The 24264-nt window shown below is 47.4% G+C and overlaps 1 protein-coding gene across 4 annotated transcripts in view; it reads right to left on the minus strand.

The window, feature by feature from the left end:
* The window catches only part of HAO2 (hydroxyacid oxidase 2), a 321468-nt gene that overhangs the window by 24059 nt on the left and 273145 nt on the right, over nt 1–24264 (minus strand). For all 4 annotated transcript variants that reach the window (XM_073668731.1, XM_073668729.1, XM_073668730.1 and 1 more), the window contains exons 2-3: nt 15914–16066; nt 15695–15846 (exon numbers count right to left, since the gene is read on the minus strand). In XM_073668731.1, coding sequence (XP_073524832.1) covers nt 15695–15846; nt 15914–16044 — 283 coding nt within the window. In that variant the 5' untranslated portion in view covers nt 16045–16066. The remainder of the gene's footprint in view (nt 1–15694; nt 15847–15913; nt 16067–24264) is intronic.

Raw genomic sequence — 24264 nt, forward strand, 5'->3', positions numbered from 1 at the left:
TGTCTGGTCTGCAGATAGCGGCCTCTGTTCCTCTTAACAGGGAATCCCCCATGACCACCACTCTCCGTTTTTTCTTCACAACATTCTTCTTTCTCCATCCAGGAGGATTCTGAGGGCTTACAAGGTTATTCATTGCTGGCAGAGTCTTATCTTGCTGTATTTCTTCATGGTTCTCCTGCGTGAGAGCCTGGTACTGGTTCCTGAGCAGTATGGCTGCTGACTGCCTCTCGATCCTCCTGCTTCTCGGGGTCACAGGCTTCCATTCCTCTGTTTCCTCAGGTGCAGTGAGAATTTCTTCTCTTTCTGAATCATGAAGAGATAATTCTGCTCTGTCTAAGAACTCTTCACCTTCCTTAATGATTTTCAAGGTAGTTAACCTCTCTTCTAGATTTTGCATCTTTTCCTCCAACAGGGACACAAGCTGCATTTCTGGCATGTGAAGTTTGGCTTTTCCACTGGCAAGTCTGTGAACATGTAGCAGGATATGCAGCTCACCAAATGGCTCCTGGACTCTTCCATGTTCTTACTGTTAATGTTCTGAAAACAGTGAAAAAGGCTTAAAAAAAAAGCTTCAAAATGCGCGCGCGGTTTACCGATGTCCTCTTTTCAGCTCCAACAGCCAAAATCCAGTGTTCTTTGAGCTCGCGGAGACTCTTCACTTATCCCAAAATGCAGTGGGAATATGCAAATTATCTCCTCAGGACTCCTCCCCTGGTTATACAGCTGGTATAACCTGGGATCTCCTGTATATAGTTATATATGTACAGCTGGTATAACCTGGGCATCGCCCTTATATAGGGATATGGATCACGCTGGTATAACCTGGGTATCTCCTGTATATAGGGATATGGAGCACGCTGGTATAACCTGGGTATCTCCTGTATATATGGATATGGATCACGCTGGTATAACCTAGGTATCTCCTGTATATAGGGATATGGAGCCCGCTGGTATAACCTGGGTATCTCCTGTATATAGGGATATGGAGCACGCTGGTATAACCTGGGTATCTCCTGTATATAGGGATATGGAGCCCGCTGGTATAACCTGGGTATCTCCTGTATATAGGGATATGGAGCCCGCTGGTATAACCTGGGTATCTCCTGTATATAGGGATATGGAGCACGCTGATAAAACCTGGGTATCTCCTGTATATAGGGATATGGGGCACGCTGGTATAACGTGGGTATCTCCTTTATATAGGAATATGGATCACGCTGGTATAACCTGGGTATCTCCTGTATATAGGAATATGGATCACGCTGGTATAACCTGGGTATCTCCTGTATATAGGGATATGGGGCACGCTGGTATAACCTGGGTATCTCCTGTATATAGGGATATGGGGCACGCTGGTATAACCTGGGTATCTCCTGTATATAGGGATATGGATCACGCTGGTATAACCTGGGTATCTCCTGTATATAGGGATATGGGGCACGCTGGTATAACCTGGGTATCTCCTGTATATAGGGATATGGAGCCCGCTGGTATAACCTGGGTATCTCCTGTATATAGGGATATGGGGCACGCTGGTATAACCTGGGTATCTCCTGTATATAGGGATATGGGGCACGCTGGTATAACCTGGGTATCTCCTGTATATAGGGATATGGGGCACGCTGGTATAACCTGGGTATCTCCTGTATATAGGGATATGGATCACGCTGGTATAACCTGGGTATCTCCCGTATATAGGGATATGGAGCCCGCTGGTATAACCTGGGTATCTCCTGTATATAGGGATATGGAGCACGCTGGTAAAACCTGGGTATCTCCTGTATATAGGGATATGGGGCACGCTGGTATAACCTGGGCATCGCCCTTATATAGGGATATGGATCACGCTGGTATAACCTGGGTATCTCCTGTATATAGGGATATGGAGCACGCTGGTATAACCTGGGCATCGCCCTTATATAGGGATATGGATCACGCTGGTATAACCTGGGTATCTCCTGTATATAGGGATATGGAGCACGCTGGTATAACCTGGGTATCTCCTGTATATAGGGATATGGAGCACGCTGGTATAACCTGGGTATCTCCTGTATATATGGATATGGATCACGCTGGTATAACCTAGGTATCTCCTGTATATAGGGATATGGAGCCCGCTGGTATAACCTGGGTATCTCCTGTATATAGGGATATGGAGCCCGCTGGTATAACCTGGGTATCTCCTGTATATAGGGATATGGAGCACGCTGGTATAACCTGGGTATCTCCTGTATATAGGGATATGGAGCCCGCTGGTATAACCTGGGTATCTCCTGTATATAGGGATATGGAGCACGCTGGTAAAACCTGGGTATCTCCTGTATATAGGGATATGGGGCACGCTGGTATAACCTGGGTATCTCCTGTATATAGGGATATGGAGCCCGCTGGTATAACGTGGGTATCTCCTTTATATAGGAATATGGATCACGCTGGTATAACCTGGGTATCTCCTGTATATAGGAATATGGATCACGCTGGTATAACCTGGGTATCTCCTGTATATAGGGATATGGGGCACGCTGGTATAACCTGGGTATCTCCTGTATATAGGGATATGGAGCCCGCTGGTATAACCTGGGTATCTCCTGTATATAGGGATATGGGGCACGCTGGTATAACCTGGGTATCTCCTGTATATAGGGATATGGGGCACGCTGGTATAACCTGGGTATCTCCTGTATATAGGGATATGGGGCACGCTGGTATAACCTGGGTATCTCCTGTATATAGGGATATGGATCACGCTGGTATAACCTGGGTATCTCCTGTATATAGGGATATGGAGCCCGCTGGTATAACCTGGGTATCTCCTGTATATAGGGATATGGAGCACGCTGGTAAAACCTGGGTATCTCCTGTATATAGGGATATGGGGCACGCTGGTATAACCTGGGTATCTCCTGTATATAGGGATATGGAGCCCGCTGGTATAACGTGGGTATCTCCTTTATATAGGAATATGGATCACGCTGGTATAACCTGGGTATCTCCTGTATATAGGGATATGGATCACGCTGGTATAACCTGGGTATCTCCTGTATATAGGGATATGGATCACGCTGGTATAACCTGGGTATCTCCTGTATATAGGAATATGGATCACGCTGGTATAACCTGGGTATCTCCTGTATATAGGGATATGGGGCACGCTGGTATAACCTGGGTATCTCCTGTATATAGGGATATGGAGCCCGCTGGTATAACCTGGGTATCTCCTGTATATAGGGATATGGAGCACGCTGGTAAAACCTGGGTATCTCCTGTATATAGGGATATGGGGCACGCTGGTATAACCTGGGTATCTCCTGTATATAGGGATATGGGGCACGCTGGTATAACCTGGGTATCTCCTGTATATAGGGATATGGATCACGCTGGTATAACCTGGGTATCTCCTGTATATAGGGATATGGAGCCCGCTGGTATAACCTGGGTATCTCCTGTATATAGGGATATGGAGCACGCTGGTAAAACCTGGGTATCTCCTGTATATAGGGATATGGGGCACGCTGGTATAACCTGGGTATCTCCTGTATATAGGGATATGGAGCCCGCTGGTATAACGTGGGTATCTCCTTTATATAGGAATATGGATCACGCTGGTATAACCTGGGTATCTCCTGTATATAGGGATATGGATCACGCTGGTATAACCTGGGTATCTCCTGTATATAGGGATATGGATCACGCTGGTATAACCTGGGTATCTCCTGTATATAGGAATATGGATCACGCTGGTATAACCTGGGTATCTCCTGTATATAGGGATATGGGGCACGCTGGTATAACCTGGGTATCTCCTGTATATAGGGATATGGGGCACGCTGGTATAACCTGGGTATCTCCTGTATATAGGGATATGGGGCACGCTGGTATAACCTGGGTATCTCCTGTATATAGGGATATGGGGCACGCTGGTATAACCTGGGTATCTCCTGTATATAGGGATATGGAGCACGCTGGTATAACCTGGGTATCTCCTGTATATAGGGATATGGAGCACGCTGGTATAACCTGGGTATCTCCTGTATATATGGATATGGATCACGCTGGTATAACCTAGGTATCTCCTGTATATAGGGATATGGAGCCCGCTGGTATAACCTGGGTATCTCCTGTATATAGGGATATGGAGCCCGCTGGTATAACCTGGGTATCTCCTGTATATAGGGATATGGAGCACGCTGGTATAACCTGGGTATCTCCTGTATATAGGGATATGGAGCCCGCTGGTATAACCTGGGTATCTCCTGTATATAGGGATATGGAGCACGCTGGTAAAACCTGGGTATCTCCTGTATATAGGGATATGGGGCACGCTGGTATAACCTGGGTATCTCCTGTATATAGGGATATGGAGCCCGCTGGTATAACGTGGGTATCTCCTTTATATAGGAATATGGATCACGCTGGTATAACCTGGGTATCTCCTGTATATAGGAATATGGATCACGCTGGTATAACCTGGGTATCTCCTGTATATAGGGATATGGGGCACGCTGGTATAACCTGGGTATCTCCTGTATATAGGGATATGGAGCCCGCTGGTATAACCTGGGTATCTCCTGTATATAGGGATATGGGGCACGCTGGTATAACCTGGGTATCTCCTGTATATAGGGATATGGGGCACGCTGGTATAACCTGGGTATCTCCTGTATATAGGGATATGGGGCACGCTGGTATAACCTGGGTATCTCCTGTATATAGGGATATGGATCACGCTGGTATAACCTGGGTATCTCCTGTATATAGGGATATGGAGCCCGCTGGTATAACCTGGGTATCTCCTGTATATAGGGATATGGAGCACGCTGGTAAAACCTGGGTATCTCCTGTATATAGGGATATGGGGCACGCTGGTATAACCTGGGTATCTCCTGTATATAGGGATATGGAGCCCGCTGGTATAACGTGGGTATCTCCTTTATATAGGAATATGGATCACGCTGGTATAACCTGGGTATCTCCTGTATATAGGGATATGGATCACGCTGGTATAACCTGGGTATCTCCTGTATATAGGGATATGGATCACGCTGGTATAACCTGGGTATCTCCTGTATATAGGAATATGGATCACGCTGGTATAACCTGGGTATCTCCTGTATATAGGGATATGGGGCACGCTGGTATAACCTGGGTATCTCCTGTATATAGGGATATGGGGCACGCTGGTATAACCTGGGTATCTCCTGTATATAGGGATATGGGGCACGCTGGTATAACCTGGGTATCTCCTGTATATAGGGATATGGATCACGCTGGTATCACCTGGGCATCTCCTGTATATAGGGATATGGGGCACGCTGGTATAACCTGGGTATCTCCTGTATATAGGGATATGGGGCACGCTGGTATAACCTGGGTATCTCCTGTATATAGGGATATGGAGCACGCTGGTATAACCTGGGTATCTCCTGTATATAGGGATATGGGGCACGCTGGTATAACCTGGGTATCTCCTGTATATAGGGATATGGAGCACGCTGGTATAACCTGGGTATCTCCTGTATATAGGGATATGGATCACGCTGGTATAATCTCGGTATCTCCTGTATATAGGGATATGGAGCCCGCTGGTATAACCTGGGTATCTCCTGTATATAGGGATATGGGGCACGCTGGTATAACCTGGGTATCTCCTGTATATAGGGATATGGGGCACGCTGGTATAACCTGGGTATCTCCTGTATATAGGGATATGGGGCACGCTGGTATAACCTGGGTATCTCCTGTATATAGGGATATGGATCACGCTGGTATAACCTGGGTATCTCCTGTATATAGGGATATGGAGCCCGCTGGTATAACCTGGGTATCTCCTGTATATAGGGATATGGAGCACGCTGGTAAAACCTGGGTATCTCCTGTATATAGGGATATGGGGCACGCTGGTATAACCTGGGTATCTCCTGTATATAGGGATATGGAGCCCGCTGGTATAACGTGGGTATCTCCTTTATATAGGAATATGGATCACGCTGGTATAACCTGGGTATCTCCTGTATATAGGGATATGGATCACGCTGGTATAACCTGGGTATCTCCTGTATATAGGGATATGGGGCACGCTGGTATAACCTGGGTATCTCTTGTATATAGGGATATGGATCACGCTGGTATAACCTGGGTATCTCCTGTATATAGGGATATGGGGCACGCTGGTATAACCTGGGTATCTCCTGTATATAGGGATATGGGGCACGCTGGTATAACCTGGGTATCTCCTGTATATAGGGATATGGGGCACGCTGGTATAACCTGGGTATCTCCTGTATATAGGGATATGGATCACGCTGGTATCACCTGGGCATCTCCTGTATATAGGGATATGGGGCACGCTGGTATAACCTGGGTATCTCCAGTATATAGGGATATGGGGCACGCTGGTATAACCTGGGTATCTCCTGTATATAGGGATATGGGGCACGCTGGTATAACCTGGGTATCTCCTGTATATAGGGATATGGATCACGCTGGTATCATCTGGGCATCTCCTGTATATAGGGATATGGGGCACGCTGGTATAACCTGGGTATCTCCTGTATATAGGGATATGGAGCACGCTGGTATAACCTGGGCATCGCCCTTATATAGGGATATGGATCACGCTGGTATAACCTGGGTATCTCCTGTATATAGGGATATGGAGCCCGCTGGTATAACCTGGGTATCTCCTGTATATAGGGATATGGGGCACGCTGGTATAACCTGGGTATCTCCTGTATATAGGGATATGGGGCACGCTGGTATAACCTGGGTATCTCCTGTATATAGGGATATGGGGCACGCTGGTATAACCTGGGTATCTCCTGTATATAGGGATATGGATCACGCTGGTATAACCTGGGTATCTCCTGTATATAGGGATATGGAGCCCGCTGGTATAACCTGGGTATCTCCTGTATATAGGGATATGGAGCACGCTGGTAAAACCTGGGTATCTCCTGTATATAGGGATATGGGGCACGCTGGTATAACCTGGGCATCGCCCTTATATAGGGATATGGATCACGCTGGTATAACCTGGGTATCTCCTGTATATAGGGATATGGAGCACGCTGGTATAACCTGGGCATCGCCCTTATATAGGGATGTGGATCACGCTGGTATAACCTGGGTATCTCCTGTATATAGGGATATGGAGCACGCTGGTATAACCTGGGTATCTCCTGTATATAGGGATATGGAGCACGCTGGTATAACCTGGGTATCTCCTGTATATATGGATATGGATCACGCTGGTATAACCTAGGTATCTCCTGTATATAGGGATATGGAGCCCGCTGGTATAACCTGGGTATCTCCTGTATATAGGGATATGGAGCCCGCTGGTATAACCTGGGTATCTCCTGTATATAGGGATATGGAGCACGCTGGTATAACCTGGGTATCTCCTGTATATAGGGATATGGAGCCCGCTGGTATAACCTGGGTATCTCCTGTATATAGGGATATGGAGCACGCTGGTAAAACCTGGGTATCTCCTGTATATAGGGATATGGGGCACGCTGGTATAACCTGGGTATCTCCTGTATATAGGGATATGGAGCCCGCTGGTATAACGTGGGTATCTCCTTTATATAGGAATATGGATCACGCTGGTATAACCTGGGTATCTCCTGTATATAGGAATATGGATCACGCTGGTATAACCTGGGTATCTCCTGTATATAGGGATATGGGGCACGCTGGTATAACCTGGGTATCTCCTGTATATAGGGATATGGAGCCCGCTGGTATAACCTGGGTATCTCCTGTATATAGGGATATGGGGCACGCTGGTATAACCTGGGTATCTCCTGTATATAGGGATATGGGGCACGCTGGTATAACCTGGGTATCTCCTGTATATAGGGATATGGGGCACGCTGGTATAACCTGGGTATCTCCTGTATATAGGGATATGGATCACGCTGGTATAACCTGGGTATCTCCTGTATATAGGGATATGGAGCCCGCTGGTATAACCTGGGTATCTCCTGTATATAGGGATATGGAGCACGCTGGTAAAACCTGGGTATCTCCTGTATATAGGGATATGGGGCACGCTGGTATAACCTGGGTATCTCCTGTATATAGGGATATGGAGCCCGCTGGTATAACGTGGGTATCTCCTTTATATAGGAATATGGATCACGCTGGTATAACCTGGGTATCTCCTGTATATAGGGATATGGATCACGCTGGTATAACCTGGGTATCTCCTGTATATAGGGATATGGATCACGCTGGTATAACCTGGGTATCTCCTGTATATAGGAATATGGATCACGCTGGTATAACCTGGGTATCTCCTGTATATAGGGATATGGGGCACGCTGGTATAACCTGGGTATCTCCTGTATATAGGGATATGGGGCACGCTGGTATAACCTGGGTATCTCCTGTATATAGGGATATGGGGCACGCTGGTATAACCTGGGTATCTCCTGTATATAGGGATATGGATCACGCTGGTATCACCTGGGCATCTCCTGTATATAGGGATATGGGGCACGCTGGTATAACCTGGGTATCTCCTGTATATAGGGATATGGGGCACGCTGGTATAACCTGGGTATCTCCTGTATATAGGGATATGGAGCACGCTGGTATAACCTGGGTATCTCCTGTATATAGGGATATGGGGCACGCTGGTATAACCTGGGTATCTCCTGTATATAGGGATATGGAGCACGCTGGTATAACCTGGGTATCTCCTGTATATAGGGATATGGATCACGCTGGTATAATCTCGGTATCTCCTGTATATAGGGATATGGAGCCCGCTGGTATAACCTGGGTATCTCCTGTATATAGGGATATGGGGCACGCTGGTATAACCTGGGTATCTCCTGTATATAGGGATATGGGGCACGCTGGTATAACCTGGGTATCTCCTGTATATAGGGATATGGGGCACGCTGGTATAACCTGGGTATCTCCTGTATATAGGGATATGGATCACGCTGGTATAACCTGGGTATCTCCTGTATATAGGGATATGGAGCCCGCTGGTATAACCTGGGTATCTCCTGTATATAGGGATATGGAGCACGCTGGTAAAACCTGGGTATCTCCTGTATATAGGGATATGGGGCACGCTGGTATAACCTGGGTATCTCCTGTATATAGGGATATGGAGCCCGCTGGTATAACGTGGGTATCTCCTTTATATAGGAATATGGATCACGCTGGTATAACCTGGGTATCTCCTGTATATAGGGATATGGATCACGCTGGTATAACCTGGGTATCTCCTGTATATAGGGATATGGGGCACGCTGGTATAACCTGGGTATCTCTTGTATATAGGGATATGGATCACGCTGGTATAACCTGGGTATCTCCTGTATATAGGGATATGGGGCACGCTGGTATAACCTGGGTATCTCCTGTATATAGGGATATGGATCACGCTGGTATCATCTGGGCATCTCCTGTATATAGGGATATGGGGCACGCTGGTATAACCTGGGTATCTCCTGTATATAGGGATATGGAGCACGCTGTTATAACCTGGGCATCGCCCTTATATAGGGATATGGATCACGCTGGTATAACCTGGGTATCTCCTGTATATAGGGATATGGAGCCCGCTGGTATAACCTGGGTATCTCCTGTATATAGGGATATGGGGCACGCTGGTATAACCTGGGTATCTCCTGTATATAGGGATATGGGGCACGCTGGTATAACCTGGGTATCTCCTGTATATAGGGATATGGGGCACGCTGGTATAACCTGGGTATCTCCTGTATATAGGGATATGGATCACGCTGGTATAACCTGGGTATCTCCTGTATATAGGGATATGGAGCCCGCTGGTATAACCTGGGTATCTCCTGTATATAGGGATATGGAGCACGCTGGTAAAACCTGGGTATCTCCTGTATATAGGGATATGGGGCACGCTGGTATAACCTGGGCATCGCCCTTATATAGGGATATGGATCACGCTGGTATAACCTGGGTATCTCCTGTATATAGGGATATGGAGCACGCTGGTATAACCTGGGCATCGCCCTTATATAGGGATATGGATCACGCTGGTATAACCTGGGTATCTCCTGTATATAGGGATATGGAGCACGCTGGTATAACCTGGGTATCTCCTGTATATAGGGATATGGAGCACGCTGGTATAACCTGGGTATCTCCTGTATATATGGATATGGATCACGCTGGTATAACCTAGGTATCTCCTGTATATAGGGATATGGAGCCCGCTGGTATAACCTGGGTATCTCCTGTATATAGGGATATGGAGCCCGCTGGTATAACCTGGGTATCTCCTGTATATAGGGATATGGAGCACGCTGGTATAACCTGGGTATCTCCTGTATATAGGGATATGGAGCCCGCTGGTATAACCTGGGTATCTCCTGTATATAGGGATATGGAGCACGCTGGTAAAACCTGGGTATCTCCTGTATATAGGGATATGGGGCACGCTGGTATAACCTGGGTATCTCCTGTATATAGGGATATGGAGCCCGCTGGTATAACGTGGGTATCTCCTTTATATAGGAATATGGATCACGCTGGTATAACCTGGGTATCTCCTGTATATAGGAATATGGATCACGCTGGTATAACCTGGGTATCTCCTGTATATAGGGATATGGGGCACGCTGGTATAACCTGGGTATCTCCTGTATATAGGGATATGGAGCCCGCTGGTATAACCTGGGTATCTCCTGTATATAGGGATATGGGGCACGCTGGTATAACCTGGGTATCTCCTGTATATAGGGATATGGGGCACGCTGGTATAACCTGGGTATCTCCTGTATATAGGGATATGGGGCACGCTGGTATAACCTGGGTATCTCCTGTATATAGGGATATGGATCACGCTGGTATAACCTGGGTATCTCCTGTATATAGGGATATGGAGCCCGCTGGTATAACCTGGGTATCTCCTGTATATAGGGATATGGAGCACGCTGGTAAAACCTGGGTATCTCCTGTATATAGGGATATGGGGCACGCTGGTATAACCTGGGTATCTCCTGTATATAGGGATATGGAGCCCGCTGGTATAACGTGGGTATCTCCTTTATATAGGAATATGGATCACGCTGGTATAACCTGGGTATCTCCTGTATATAGGGATATGGATCACGCTGGTATAACCTGGGTATCTCCTGTATATAGGGATATGGATCACGCTGGTATAACCTGGGTATCTCCTGTATATAGGAATATGGATCACGCTGGTATAACCTGGGTATCTCCTGTATATAGGGATATGGGGCACGCTGGTATAACCTGGGTATCTCCTGTATATAGGGATATGGGGCACGCTGGTATAACCTGGGTATCTCCTGTATATAGGGATATGGGGCACGCTGGTATAACCTGGGTATCTCCTGTATATAGGGATATGGATCACGCTGGTATCACCTGGGCATCTCCTGTATATAGGGATATGGGGCACGCTGGTATAACCTGGGTATCTCCTGTATATAGGGATATGGGGCACGCTGGTATAACCTGGGTATCTCCTGTATATAGGGATATGGAGCACGCTGGTATAACCTGGGTATCTCCTGTATATAGGGATATGGGGCACGCTGGTATAACCTGGGTATCTCCTGTATATAGGGATATGGAGCACGCTGGTATAACCTGGGTATCTCCTGTATATAGGGATATGGATCACGCTGGTATAATCTCGGTATCTCCTGTATATAGGGATATGGAGCCCGCTGGTATAACCTGGGTATCTCCTGTATATAGGGATATGGGGCACGCTGGTATAACCTGGGTATCTCCTGTATATAGGGATATGGGGCACGCTGGTATAACCTGGGTATCTCCTGTATATAGGGATATGGGGCACGCTGGTATAACCTGGGTATCTCCTGTATATAGGGATATGGATCACGCTGGTATAACCTGGGTATCTCCTGTATATAGGGATATGGAGCCCGCTGGTATAACCTGGGTATCTCCTGTATATAGGGATATGGAGCACGCTGGTAAAACCTGGGTATCTCCTGTATATAGGGATATGGGGCACGCTGGTATAACCTGGGTATCTCCTGTATATAGGGATATGGAGCCCGCTGGTATAACGTGGGTATCTCCTTTATATAGGAATATGGATCACGCTGGTATAACCTGGGTATCTCCTGTATATAGGGATATGGATCACGCTGGTATAACCTGGGTATCTCCTGTATATAGGGATATGGGGCACGCTGGTATAACCTGGGTATCTCTTGTATATAGGGATATGGATCACGCTGGTATAACCTGGGTATCTCCTGTATATAGGGATATGGGGCACGCTGGTATAACCTGGGTATCTCCTGTATATAGGGATATGGGGCACGCTGGTATAACCTGGGTATCTCCTGTATATAGGGATATGGGGCACGCTGGTATAACCTGGGTATCTCCTGTATATAGGGATATGGATCACGCTGGTATCACCTGGGCATCTCCTGTATATAGGGATATGGGGCACGCTGGTATAACCTGGGTATCTCCAGTATATAGGGATATGGGGCACGCTGGTATAACCTGGGTATCTCCTGTATATAGGGATATGGGGCACGCTGGTATAACCTGGGTATCTCCTGTATATAGGGATATGGATCACGCTGGTATCATCTGGGCATCTCCTGTATATAGGGATATGGGGCACGCTGGTATAACCTGGGTATCTCCTGTATATAGGGATATGGAGCACGCTGGTATAACCTGGGCATCGCCCTTATATAGGGATATGGATCACGCTGGTATAACCTGGGTATCTCCTGTATATAGGGATATGGAGCACGCTGGCAAAACCTGGGTATCTCCTGTATATAGGGATATGGGGCACGCTGGTATAACCTGGGTATCTCCTGTATATAGGGATATGGAGCCCGCTGGTATAACGTGGGTATCTCCTTTATATAGGAATATGGATCACGCTGGTATAACCTGGGTATCTCCTGTATATAGGGATATGGATCACGCTGGTATAACCTGGGTATCTCCTGTATATAGGGATATGGGGCACGCTGGTATAACCTGGGTATCTCTTGTATATAGGGATATGGATCACGCTGGTATAACCTGGGTATCTCCTGTATATAGGGATATGGGGCACGCTGGTATAACCTGGGTATCTCCTGTATATAGGGATATGGGGCACGCTGGTATAACCTGGGTATCTCCTGTATATAGGGATATGGGGCACGCTGGTATAACCTGGGTATCTCCTGTATATAGGGATATGGGGCACGCTGGTATAACCTGGGTATCTCCTGTATATAGGGATATGGATCACGCTGGTATCACCTGGGCATCTCCTGTATATAGGGATATGGGGCACGCTGGTATAACCTGGGTATCTCCTGTATATAGGGATATGGGGCACGCTGGTATAACCTGGGTATCTCCTGTATATAGGGATATGGAGCACGCTGGTATAACCTGGGTATCTCCTGTATATAGGGATATGGGGCACGCTGGTATAACCTGGGTATCTCCTGTATATAGGGATATGGAGCACGCTGGTATAACCTGGGTATCTCCTGTATATAGGGATATGGATCACGCTGGTATAATCTCGGTATCTCCTGTATATAGGGATATGGAGCCCGCTGGTATAACCTGGGTATCTCCTGTATATAGGGATATGGGGCACGCTGGTATAACCTGGGTATCTCCTGTATATAGGGATATGGGGCACGCTGGTATAACCTGGGTATCTCCTGTATATAGGGATATGGGGCACGCTGGTATAACCTGGGTATCTCCTGTATATAGGGATATGGATCACGCTGGTATAACCTGGGTATCTCCTGTATATAGGGATATGGAGCCCGCTGGTATAACCTGGGTATCTCCTGTATATAGGGATATGGAGCACGCTGGTAAAACCTGGGTATCTCCTGTATATAGGGATATGGGGCACGCTGGTATAACCTGGGTATCTCCTGTATATAGGGATATGGAGCCCGCTGGTATAACGTGGGTATCTCCTTTATATAGGAATATGGATCACGCTGGTATAACCTGGGTATCTCCTGTATATAGGGATATGGATCACGCTGGTATAACCTGGGTATCTCCTGTATATAGGGATATGGGGCACGCTGGTATAACCTGGGTATCTCTTGTATATAGGGATATGGATCACGCTGGTATAACCTGGGTATCTCCTGTATATAGGGATATGGGGCACGCTGGTATAACCTGGGTATCTCCTGTATATAGGGATATGGGGCACGCTGGTATAACCTGGGTATCTCCTGTATATAGGGATATGGGGCACGCTGGTATAACCTGGGTATCTCCTGTATATAGGGATATGGATCACGCTGGTATAACCTGGGTATCTCCTGTATATAGGGATATGGGGCACGCTGGTAAAACCTGGGTATCTCCTGTATATAGGGATATGGGGCACGCTGGTATAACCTGGGTATCTCCTGTATATAGGGATATGGAGCCCGCTGGTATAACGTGGGTATCTCCTTTATATAGGAATATGGATCACGCTGGTATAACCTGGGTATCTCCTGTATATAGGGATATGGATCACGCTGGTATAACCTGGGTATCTCCTGTATATAGGGATATGGGGCACGCTGGTATAACCTGGGTATCTCTTGTATATAGGGATATGGATCACGCTGGTATAACCTGGGTATCTCCTGTATATAGGGATATGGGGCACGCTGGTATAACCTGGGTATCTCCTGTATATAGGGATATGGGGCACGCTGGTATAACCTGGGTATCTCCTGTATATAGGGATATGGGGCACGCTGGTATAACCTGGGTATCTCCTGTATATAGGGATATGGATCACGCTGGTATCACCTGGGCATCTCCTGTATATAGGGATATGGGGCACGCTGGTATAACCTGGGTATCTCCTGTATATAGGGATATGGGGCACGCTGGTATAACCTGGGTATCTCCTGTATATAGGGATATGGAGCACGCTGGTATAACCTGGGTATCTCCTGTATATAGGGATATGGGGCACGCTGGTATAACCTGGGTATCTCCTGTATATAGGGATATGGAGCACGCTGGTATAACCTGGGTATCTCCTGTATATAGGGATATGGGGCACGCTGGTATAACCTGGGTATCTCCTGTATGTAGGGATATGGAGCACACTGGTATAACCTGGGTATCTCCTGTATATAGGGATATGGGGCACGCTGGTATAACCTGGGTATCTCCTGTATATAGGGATATGGGGCACGCTAGTATAACCTGGGTATCTCCTGTATATAGGGATATGGGGCACGCTGGTATAACCTGGGTATCTCCTGTATATAGGGATATGGAGCACACTGGTATAAACTGGGTATCTCCTGTATATAGGGATATGGGGCACGCTGGTATAACCTGGGTATCTCCTGTATATAGGGATATGGGGCACGCTGGTATAACCTGGGTATCTCCTGTATATAGGGATATGGGGCACGCTGGTATAACCTGGGTATCTCCTGTATATAGGGATATGGGGCACGCTGGTATAACCTGGGTATCTCCTGTATATAGGGATATGGGGCACGCTGGTATAACCTGGGTATCTCCTGTATATAGGGATATGGGGCACGCTGGTATAACCTGGGTATCTCCTGTATATAGGGATATGGGGCACGCTGGTATAACCTGGGTATCTCCTGTATATAGGGATATGGAGCACGCTGGTATAACCTGGGTATTATGAGGTCCCTACCTCTAGCCGTGCTCCTCTCCCCGTCGGGCCAGGCCAGGCAGTGGAAGGCTGTGGGTGCGATCCCGATGGGGCAGCTGATCTCGGTGCCCAGGACGGTGGTCCTGGTGTCCATTACTGAGACGTCTCGCAGCATCCGGGGTCTCAGGCGAATCCTGTGGAGCAGGGGGTCAGTAAATGCCGGCGCACTGAGCTCTGACCGCCCCCAGAGTCGCCCATTACCTCTTGAAGGCTTGTAAGTTGTCATCCCGGGTGCAGCAGTCGTCGGCCCCCGCAGCGTAATACTCCCAGGTGGCTTTAGGTAAATGGTCTTTGGCGTAAGCTTCATAGTCCGACAGGCAAATGAGGGACATCGCGGCCTCCCCCTGCCCCGACCTGGGAGATGGGGAGAAAGTTATAGCGCCGCCCTATAGGCCACTACGAGAAATGTCATCACCAGGAACTACAACAAGGACTAAACCCCACTTACACCAACTGCAGCCGGGAGAATATCGCAACCTATCCAGCCCTGCTACATCAGGAAGGGAGGGGAGTCTGCACCAGGGGGCGAGGAAATACCCCTGCAACATCAGGTCTACTCCTCCACTCACCTCCAGAGCTGCACTCACTATTCTGTTGTAACATCAGGTCTACTCCTCCAGTCACCTCCAGAGCTGCACTCACTATTCTGCTGTAACATCAGGTCTTCTCCTCCAGTCACCTCCAGAGCTGCACTCACTATTCTGCTGTAACGTCTGGTCTACTCCTCCAGTCACCTCCAGAGCTGCACTCACTATTCTGCTGTAACGTCTGGTCTACTCCTCCAGTCACCTCCAGAGCTGCACTCACTATTCTGCTGTCACATCAGGTCTTGTCATCCAGTCACCTCCAGAGCTGAACTCACTATTCTGCTGTAACATCAGGTCTACTCCTCCAGTCACCTCCAGAGCTGCACTCACTATTCTGCTGTAACGTCTGGTCTACTCCACCAGTCACCTCCAGAGCTACACTCACTAGTCTGTTACATAGTGTCTTATCCTCCAGTCACCTCCAGAGCTGCAGTCACTTTTCTGCTGTAACATCAGGTCTTATCCTCCAGTCACCTCCAGAGCTGCACTCACTATTCTGCTGTAACATCAGGTCTTGTCATCCAGTCACCTCCAGAGCTGCACTCACTATTCTGCTGTTACATCATGTTTTATCCTCCAGTCACCTCCAGAGCTGCACTCACTATTCTGCTGTAACATCATGTCTTATCCTCCAGTCACCTCCAGGGCTGCACTCATTATTCTGCTGTAACATCAGGTCTTCTCATCCAGTCACCTCCAGAGCTGCACTCACTATTCTGCTGTTACATCGTGTCTTATCCTCCAGTCACCTCCAGAGCTGCACTCACTATTCTGCTGTAACATCATGTCTTATCCTCCAGTCACCTCCAGAGCTGCACTCATTATTCTGCTGTAACATCAGGTCTTCTCATCCAGTCACCTCCAGAGCAGCAGTCACTATTCTGCTGTAACATCAGGTCTTCTCCTCCAGTCACCTCCAGAGCTGCACTCACTATTCTGCTGTAACATCAGGTCTACTCTTCCAGTCACCTCCAGAGCTGCACTCACTATTCTGCGGTAACGTCTGGTCTACTCCTCCAGTCACCTACAGAGCTGCACTCACTATTCTGCTGTCACATCAGGTCTACTCCTCCAGTCACCTCCAGAGCTGCACTCACTAGTCTGTTACATCGTGTCTTATCCTCCAGTCACCTCCAGAGCTGCACTCACTATTCTGCTGTAACATCAGGTCTACTCCTCCAGTCACCTCCAGAGCTGCACTCACTAGTCTGTTACATCGTGTCTTATCCTCCAGTCACCTCCAGAGCTGCAGTCACTATTCTGCTCTTACATCATGTCTTATCCTCCAGTCACCTCCAGAGCTGCAGTCACTATTCTGCTCTTACATCATGTCTTATCCTCCAGAGCTGCAGTCACTATTCTGTTGTTACGGTATATCTTATCCTCTAGTCACCTCTAGAGCTGAAGTCACTATTCTGCTGTAACATCATGTCTTATCATCCAGTCACCTCCAGAGCTGCACTCACTATTCTGCTGTAACATCAGGTCTTCTCATCCAGTCACCTCCAGAGCTGCACTCACTATTCTGCTGTTACATCGTGTCTTCTCCTCCCGTCACCTCCAGAGCTGCAATCACTATTCTGTTGTTACATCGTGTCTTATCCTCCAGTCACCTCCAGAGCTGCACTCACTATTCTGCTGCTTCATCATGTCTTATCCTCTAGTCACCACCAGATCAGCAGTCACTATTCTGCTGTTACAGTGTATCTTATCCTCCAGTCACCTCCAGAGCTGCAGTCACTATTCTGCTGTTACATCATGTCTTATCCTCTAGTCACCTCTAGAGCTGCAGTCACTATTCTGCTGTTACATCATGTCTTATCCTCTAGTCACCTCTAGAGCTGCAGTCACTATTCTGCTGTTACAGTGTATCTTATCCTCCAGTCACCTCCAGAGCTGCAGTAACTATTCTGCGGTTACATCGTGTCTTATCCTCCAGTCACCTCCAGAGCTGAAGTCACTATTCTGCTGTTACATCATGTCTTATCCTCTAGTCACCTCCAGATCTGCAGTCACTATTCTGCTGTTACATCATGTCTTATCCTCTAGTCACCTCCAGAGCTGCAGTCACTATTCTGCTGCCACATCATGTTTTATCCTCCAGTCACCTCCAGAGCTGCAGTCACTATTCTGCTGTTACATCATGTCTTATCCTCCAGTCACCCCCAGAGCTGCAGTCACTATTCAGCTGTTACATCATGGCTTATCCTCCAGTCACCTCCAGAGCTGCACTCACTATTCTGCTGTTACATCATGGCTAATCCTCCAGTCACCTCCAGAGCTGCAGTCACTATTCTACTGTTACATCGTGTCTTATCCTCCAGTCACTTCCAGAGCTGCAGTCACTATTCTGCTGTTACAGTGTAACTTATCCTCCAGTCACCTCCAGAGCTGCAGTCACTATTCTGCTGTTACATCATGTGTTATCCTCCAGAGCTGCAGTCACTATTCTGCGGTTACATTGTATCTTATCCTCTAGTCACCTCTAGAGCTGCAGTCACTATTCTGCTCTTTCATCGTGTCTTATCCCCCAGTCGCCTCCAGAGCTGCACTCACTATTCTACGGTTACATCATGTCTTATCCTCCAGTCACCTCCAGAGCTGCACTCACTATTCTACTGTTACATCATGTCTTATCCTCCAGTCACCTCCAGAGCTGCGCTCACTATTCTGCTGCTACATCATTTCTTAACCTCTAGTCACCTCCAGAGCTGCACTCACTATTCTGCTGTTACATCATGTCTTATCCTCCAGTCACCTCCAGAGCTGAAGTCACTATTCTGCTGTTACATCATGGCTTATCCTCCAGTCACCTCCAGAGCTGCACTCACTATTCTGCTGTAACATCATGTCTTATCCTCCAGTCACCTCCAGAGCTGCAGTCACTATTCTGCTGTTACAGTATATCTTATCCTCTAGTCACCTCTAGAGCTGCAGTCACTATTCTGCTGTAATATCGTGTCTTATCCTCCAGTCACCTCCAGAGCTGCGCTCACTATTCTGCTGCTACATCATTTCTTATCCTCTAGTCACCTCCAGAGCTGCACTCGCTATTCTGTTGTTACATCGTGTCTTATACTCCAGTCACCTCCAGAGCTGCAGTCACTATTCTGCTGTTACATTATATCTTATCCTCCAGTCACCCCCAGAGCTGCAGTCACTATTCTGCTGTTACATCATGTCTTATCCTCCAGCCACCTCCAGAGCTGCATGTGTCTTATCCTCCAGTCACCTCTAGAGCTGCAGTCACTATTCTGCTGTTACATCATGTCTTATCCTCCAGTCACCTCAAGAGCTGCAGTCACTATTCTGTTGTTACATCGTGTCTTATCCTCCAGTCACCTCCAGAGCTGCAGTCACTATTCTGCTGTTACATCGTGTCTTATCCTCCAGTCACTTCCAGAGCAGCACTCACTATTCTGCTGTTACATCGTGTCTTATCCTCCAGTCACCTCCATAGCTGCAGTCACTATTCTGCTGTTACATCATGTCTTATCCTCCAGTCACCTCCAGAGCTGCAGTCACTATTCTGCTGTTACATCATGTCTTATCCTCCAGCCACCTCCAGAGCTGCATGTGTCTTATCCTCCAGTCACCTCTAGAGCTGCAGTCACTATTCTGCTGTTACATCATGTCTTATCCTCCAGTCACTTCCAGAGCTGCACTCACTATTCTGCTGTTACATCATGTCTTATCCTCCAGTCACCTCAAGAGCTGCAGTCACTATTCTGTTGTTACATCGTGTCTTATCCTCCAGTCACCTCCAGAGCTGCAGTCACTATTCTGCTGTTACATCGTGTCTTATCCTCCAGTCACTTCCAGAGCAGCACTCACTATTCTGCTGTTACATCGTGTCTTATCCTCCAGTCATCTCCATAGCTGCAGTCACTATTCTGCTGTTATAGTATATCTTATCCTCTAGTCACCTCCAGAGCTGCAGTCACTATTCTGCTGTTATGTCATGTCTTATCCTCCAGTCACCTCCAGAGCTGCAGTCACTATTCTGCTATTACATCATGTCTTATCCTCCAGTCACCCCAAGAGCTGCAGTCACTATTCTGCTGTAATATTATATCTTATCCTCCAGTCACCTCCAGAGCTGAACTCACTATTCTGCTGTTACATAATATCTCATCCTCCAGTCACCTCCAGAGCTGCAGTCACTATTCTGAGGTTACATTATGTCTTATCCTCCAGTCACCTCAAGAGCTGCAGTCACTATTCTGCTTTACATCATGTCTTATCCTCCAGTCACCTCCAGAGCTGCAGTCACTATTCTGCTATTACATCAAGTCTTATCCTCCAGTCACCTCCAGAGCAGCAGTCACTATTCTGCTGTAACATCATGTCTTATCCTCCAGTCACCCCCAGAGCTGCAGTCACTATTCTGCTGTAACATCATGTCCTATCCTCCAGTCACCCCCAGAGCTGTACTCACTATTCTGCTGTTACATCGTCTTATCCTCCAGTCACCTCCAGAGCTGCAGTCACTATTCTGCTCTTACATCGTGACTTATCCTCCAGAGCTGAACTCACTATTCTCCTCTTACATCATGTCTTATCCTCCAGTCACCTCCAGAGCTGCAGTCACTATTCTGCTCTTACATCGTCTTATCCTCCAGTCACCTCCAGAGCTGCAGTCACTATTCTGCTCTTACATCGTGACTTATCCTCCAGAGCTGCAGTCACTATTCTCCTCTTACATCATGTCTTATCCTCCAGTCACCTCCAGAGCTGCAGTCACTATTCTGCTGTTACATCGTGTCTTATCCTCCAGTCACCTCCAGAGCTGCAGTCACTATTCTGCTATTACATCAAGTCTTATCCTCCAGTCACCTCCAGAGCAGCAGTCACTATTCTGCTGTAACATCATGTCTTATCCCCCAGTCACCTCCAGAGCTGCAGTCACTATTCTGCTGTTACGTCATGTCTTATCCTACAGTAACCACCAGAGCTGCACTCACTATTCTGCTGTAACTTCATGTCTTATCCTCCAGTGACCTCCAGAGCTGCAGTCACTATTCTGCTGTTACATCATTTCTTGTCCTCCAATCACCCCCAGAGCTGCAGTCACTATTCTGCTGTTACATCATGTCTTATCCTCCAGTCACCTCCAGAGCTGCAGTCACTATTCTGCTGTTACATCAGGTCTTATCCTCCAATCACCCCCAGAGCTGCAGTCACTATTCTGCTGTTACATCATGTCTTATCCTCCAGTCACCTCCAGAGCTGCACTCACTATTCTGTTGTTACATCATGTCTTATCCTCCATTCACCTCCAGAGCTGCACTCACTATTCTGCTGTTACATCATGTCTTATCCTCCTGTCACCCCCAGAGCTGCAGTCACTATTCTGCTGTTACATCATGTCTTATCCTCCAGTCACCTCCAGAGCTGCACTCACTATTCTGCTGTTACATCATGTCTTATCCTCCAGCCACCTCCAGAGCTGCATGTGTCTTATCCTCCAGTCACCTCTAGAGCTGCAGTCACTATTCTGCTGTTACATCATGTCTTATCCTCCAGTCACTTCCAGAGCTGCACTCACTATTCTGCTGTTACATCATGTCTTATCCTCCAGTCACCTCAAGAGCTGCAGTCACTATTCTGTTGTTACATCGTGTCTTATCCTCCAGTCACCTCCAGAGCTGCAGTCACTATTCTGCTGTTACATCGTGTCTTATCCTCCAGTCACTTCCAGAGCAGCACTCACTATTCTGCTGTTACATCGTGTCTTATCCTCCAGTCACCTCCAGAGCTGCAGTCACTATTCTGCTGTTACATCGTGTCTTATCCTCCAGTCACTTCCAGAGCAGCACTCACTATTCTGCTGTTACATCATGTCTTATCCTCCAGTCACCTCAAGAGCTGCAGTCACTATTCTGTTGTTACATCGTGTCTTATCCTCCAGTCACCTCCAGAGCTGCAGTCACTATTCTGCTGTTACATCGTGTCTTATCCTCCAGTCACTTCCAGAGCAGCACTCACTATTCTGCTGTTACATCGTGTCTTATCCTCCAGTCACCTCCATAGCTGCAGTCACTATTCTGCTGTTACAGTATATCTTATCCTCTAGTCATCTCCAGAGCTGCAGTCACTATTCTGCTGTTACGTCATGTCTTATCCTCCAGTCACCTCCAGAGCTGCAGTCACTATTCTGCTATTACATCATGTCTTATCCTCCAGTCACCCCAAGAGCTGCAGTCACTATTCTGCTGTAATATTATATCTTATCCTCCAGTCACCTCCAGAGCTGCACTCACTATTCTGCTGTTACATAATATCTCATCCTCCAGTCACCTCCAGAGCTGCAGTCACTATTCTGCGGTTACATTATGTCTTATCCTCCAGTCACCTCAAGAGCTGCAGTCACTATTCTGCTGTTACATCGTGTCTTATCCTCCAGTCACCCCCCAGAGCTGCAGTCACTATTCTGCTTTACATCATGTCTTATCCTCCAGTCACCTCCAGAGCTGCAGTCACTATTCTGCTATTACATCAAGTCTTATCCTCCAGTCACCTCCAGAGCAGCAGTCACTATTCTGCTGTAACATCATGTCTTATCCTCCAGTCACCCCCAGAGCTGCAGTCACTATTCTGCTGTAACATCATGTCCTATCCTCCAGTCACCCCCAGAGCTGTACTCACTATTCTGCTGTTACATCGTCTTATCCTCCAGTCACCTCCAGAGCTGCAGTCACTATTCTGCTCTTACATCGTGACTTATCCTCCAGAGCTGAACTCACTATTCTCCTCTTACATCATGTCTTATCCTCCAGTCACCTCCAGAGCTGCAGTCACTATTCTGCTCTTACATCGTCTTATCCTCCAGTCACCTCCAGAGCTGCAGTCACTATTCTGCTCTTACATCGTGACTTATCCTCCAGAGCTGCAGTCACTATTCTCCTCTTACATCATGTCTCATCCTCCAGTCACCTCCAGAGCTGCAGTCACTATTCTGCTCTTACATCGTCTTATCCTCCAGTCACCTCCAGAGCTGCAGTCACTATTCTGCTCTTACATCGTGACTTATCCTCCAGAGCAGCAGTCACTATTCTGCTGTAACATCATGTCTTATCCCCCAGTCACCTCCAGAGCTGCAGTCACTATTCTGCTGTTACGTCATGTCTTATCCTCCAGTCACCACCAGAGCTGCAGTCACTATTCTGCTCTTACATCGTGACTTATCCTCCAGAGCAGCAGTCACTATTCTGCTGTAACATCATGTCTTATCCCCCAGTCACCTCCAGAGCTGCAGTCACTATTCTCCTCTTACATCATGTCTTATCCTCCAGTCACCTCCAGAGCTGCAGTCACTATTCTGCTCTTACATCGTCTTATCCTCCAGTCACCTCCAGAGCTGCAGTCACTATTCTGCTCTTACATCGTGTCTTATCCTCCAGTCACTTCCAGAGCAGCACTCACTATTCTGCTGTTACATCATGTCTTATCCTCCAGTCACCTCAAGAGCTGCAGTCACTATTCTGTTGTTACATCGTGTCTTATCCTCCAGTCACCTCCAGAGCTGCAGTCACTATTCTGCTGTTACATCGTGTCTTATCCTCCAGTCACTTCCAGAGCAGCACTCACTATTCTGCTGTTACATCGTGTCTTATCCTCCAGTCACCTCCATAGCTGCAGTCACTATTCTGCTGTTACAGTATATCTTATCCTCTAGTCATCTCCAGAGCTGCAGTCACTATTCTGCTGTTACGTCATGTCTTATCCTCCAGTCACCTCCAGAGCTGCAGTCACTATTCTGCTATTACATCATGTCTTATCCTCCAGTCACCCCAAGAGCTGCAGTCACTATTCTGCTGTAATATTATATCTTATCCTCCAGTCACCTCCAGAGCTGCACTCACTATTCTGCTGTTACATAATATCTCATCCTCCAGTCACCTCCAGAGCTGCAGTCACTATTCTGCGGTTACATTATGTCTTATCCTCCAGTCACCTCAAGAG

The sequence above is a fragment of the Phyllobates terribilis genome, unplaced genomic scaffold, assembly GCF_046119375.1.
Source record: "Phyllobates terribilis strain yellow unplaced genomic scaffold, ASM4611937v1 Scaffold_2__4_contigs__length_985480577, whole genome shotgun sequence".
NCBI lineage: Eukaryota > Metazoa > Chordata > Amphibia > Anura > Dendrobatidae > Phyllobates > Phyllobates terribilis.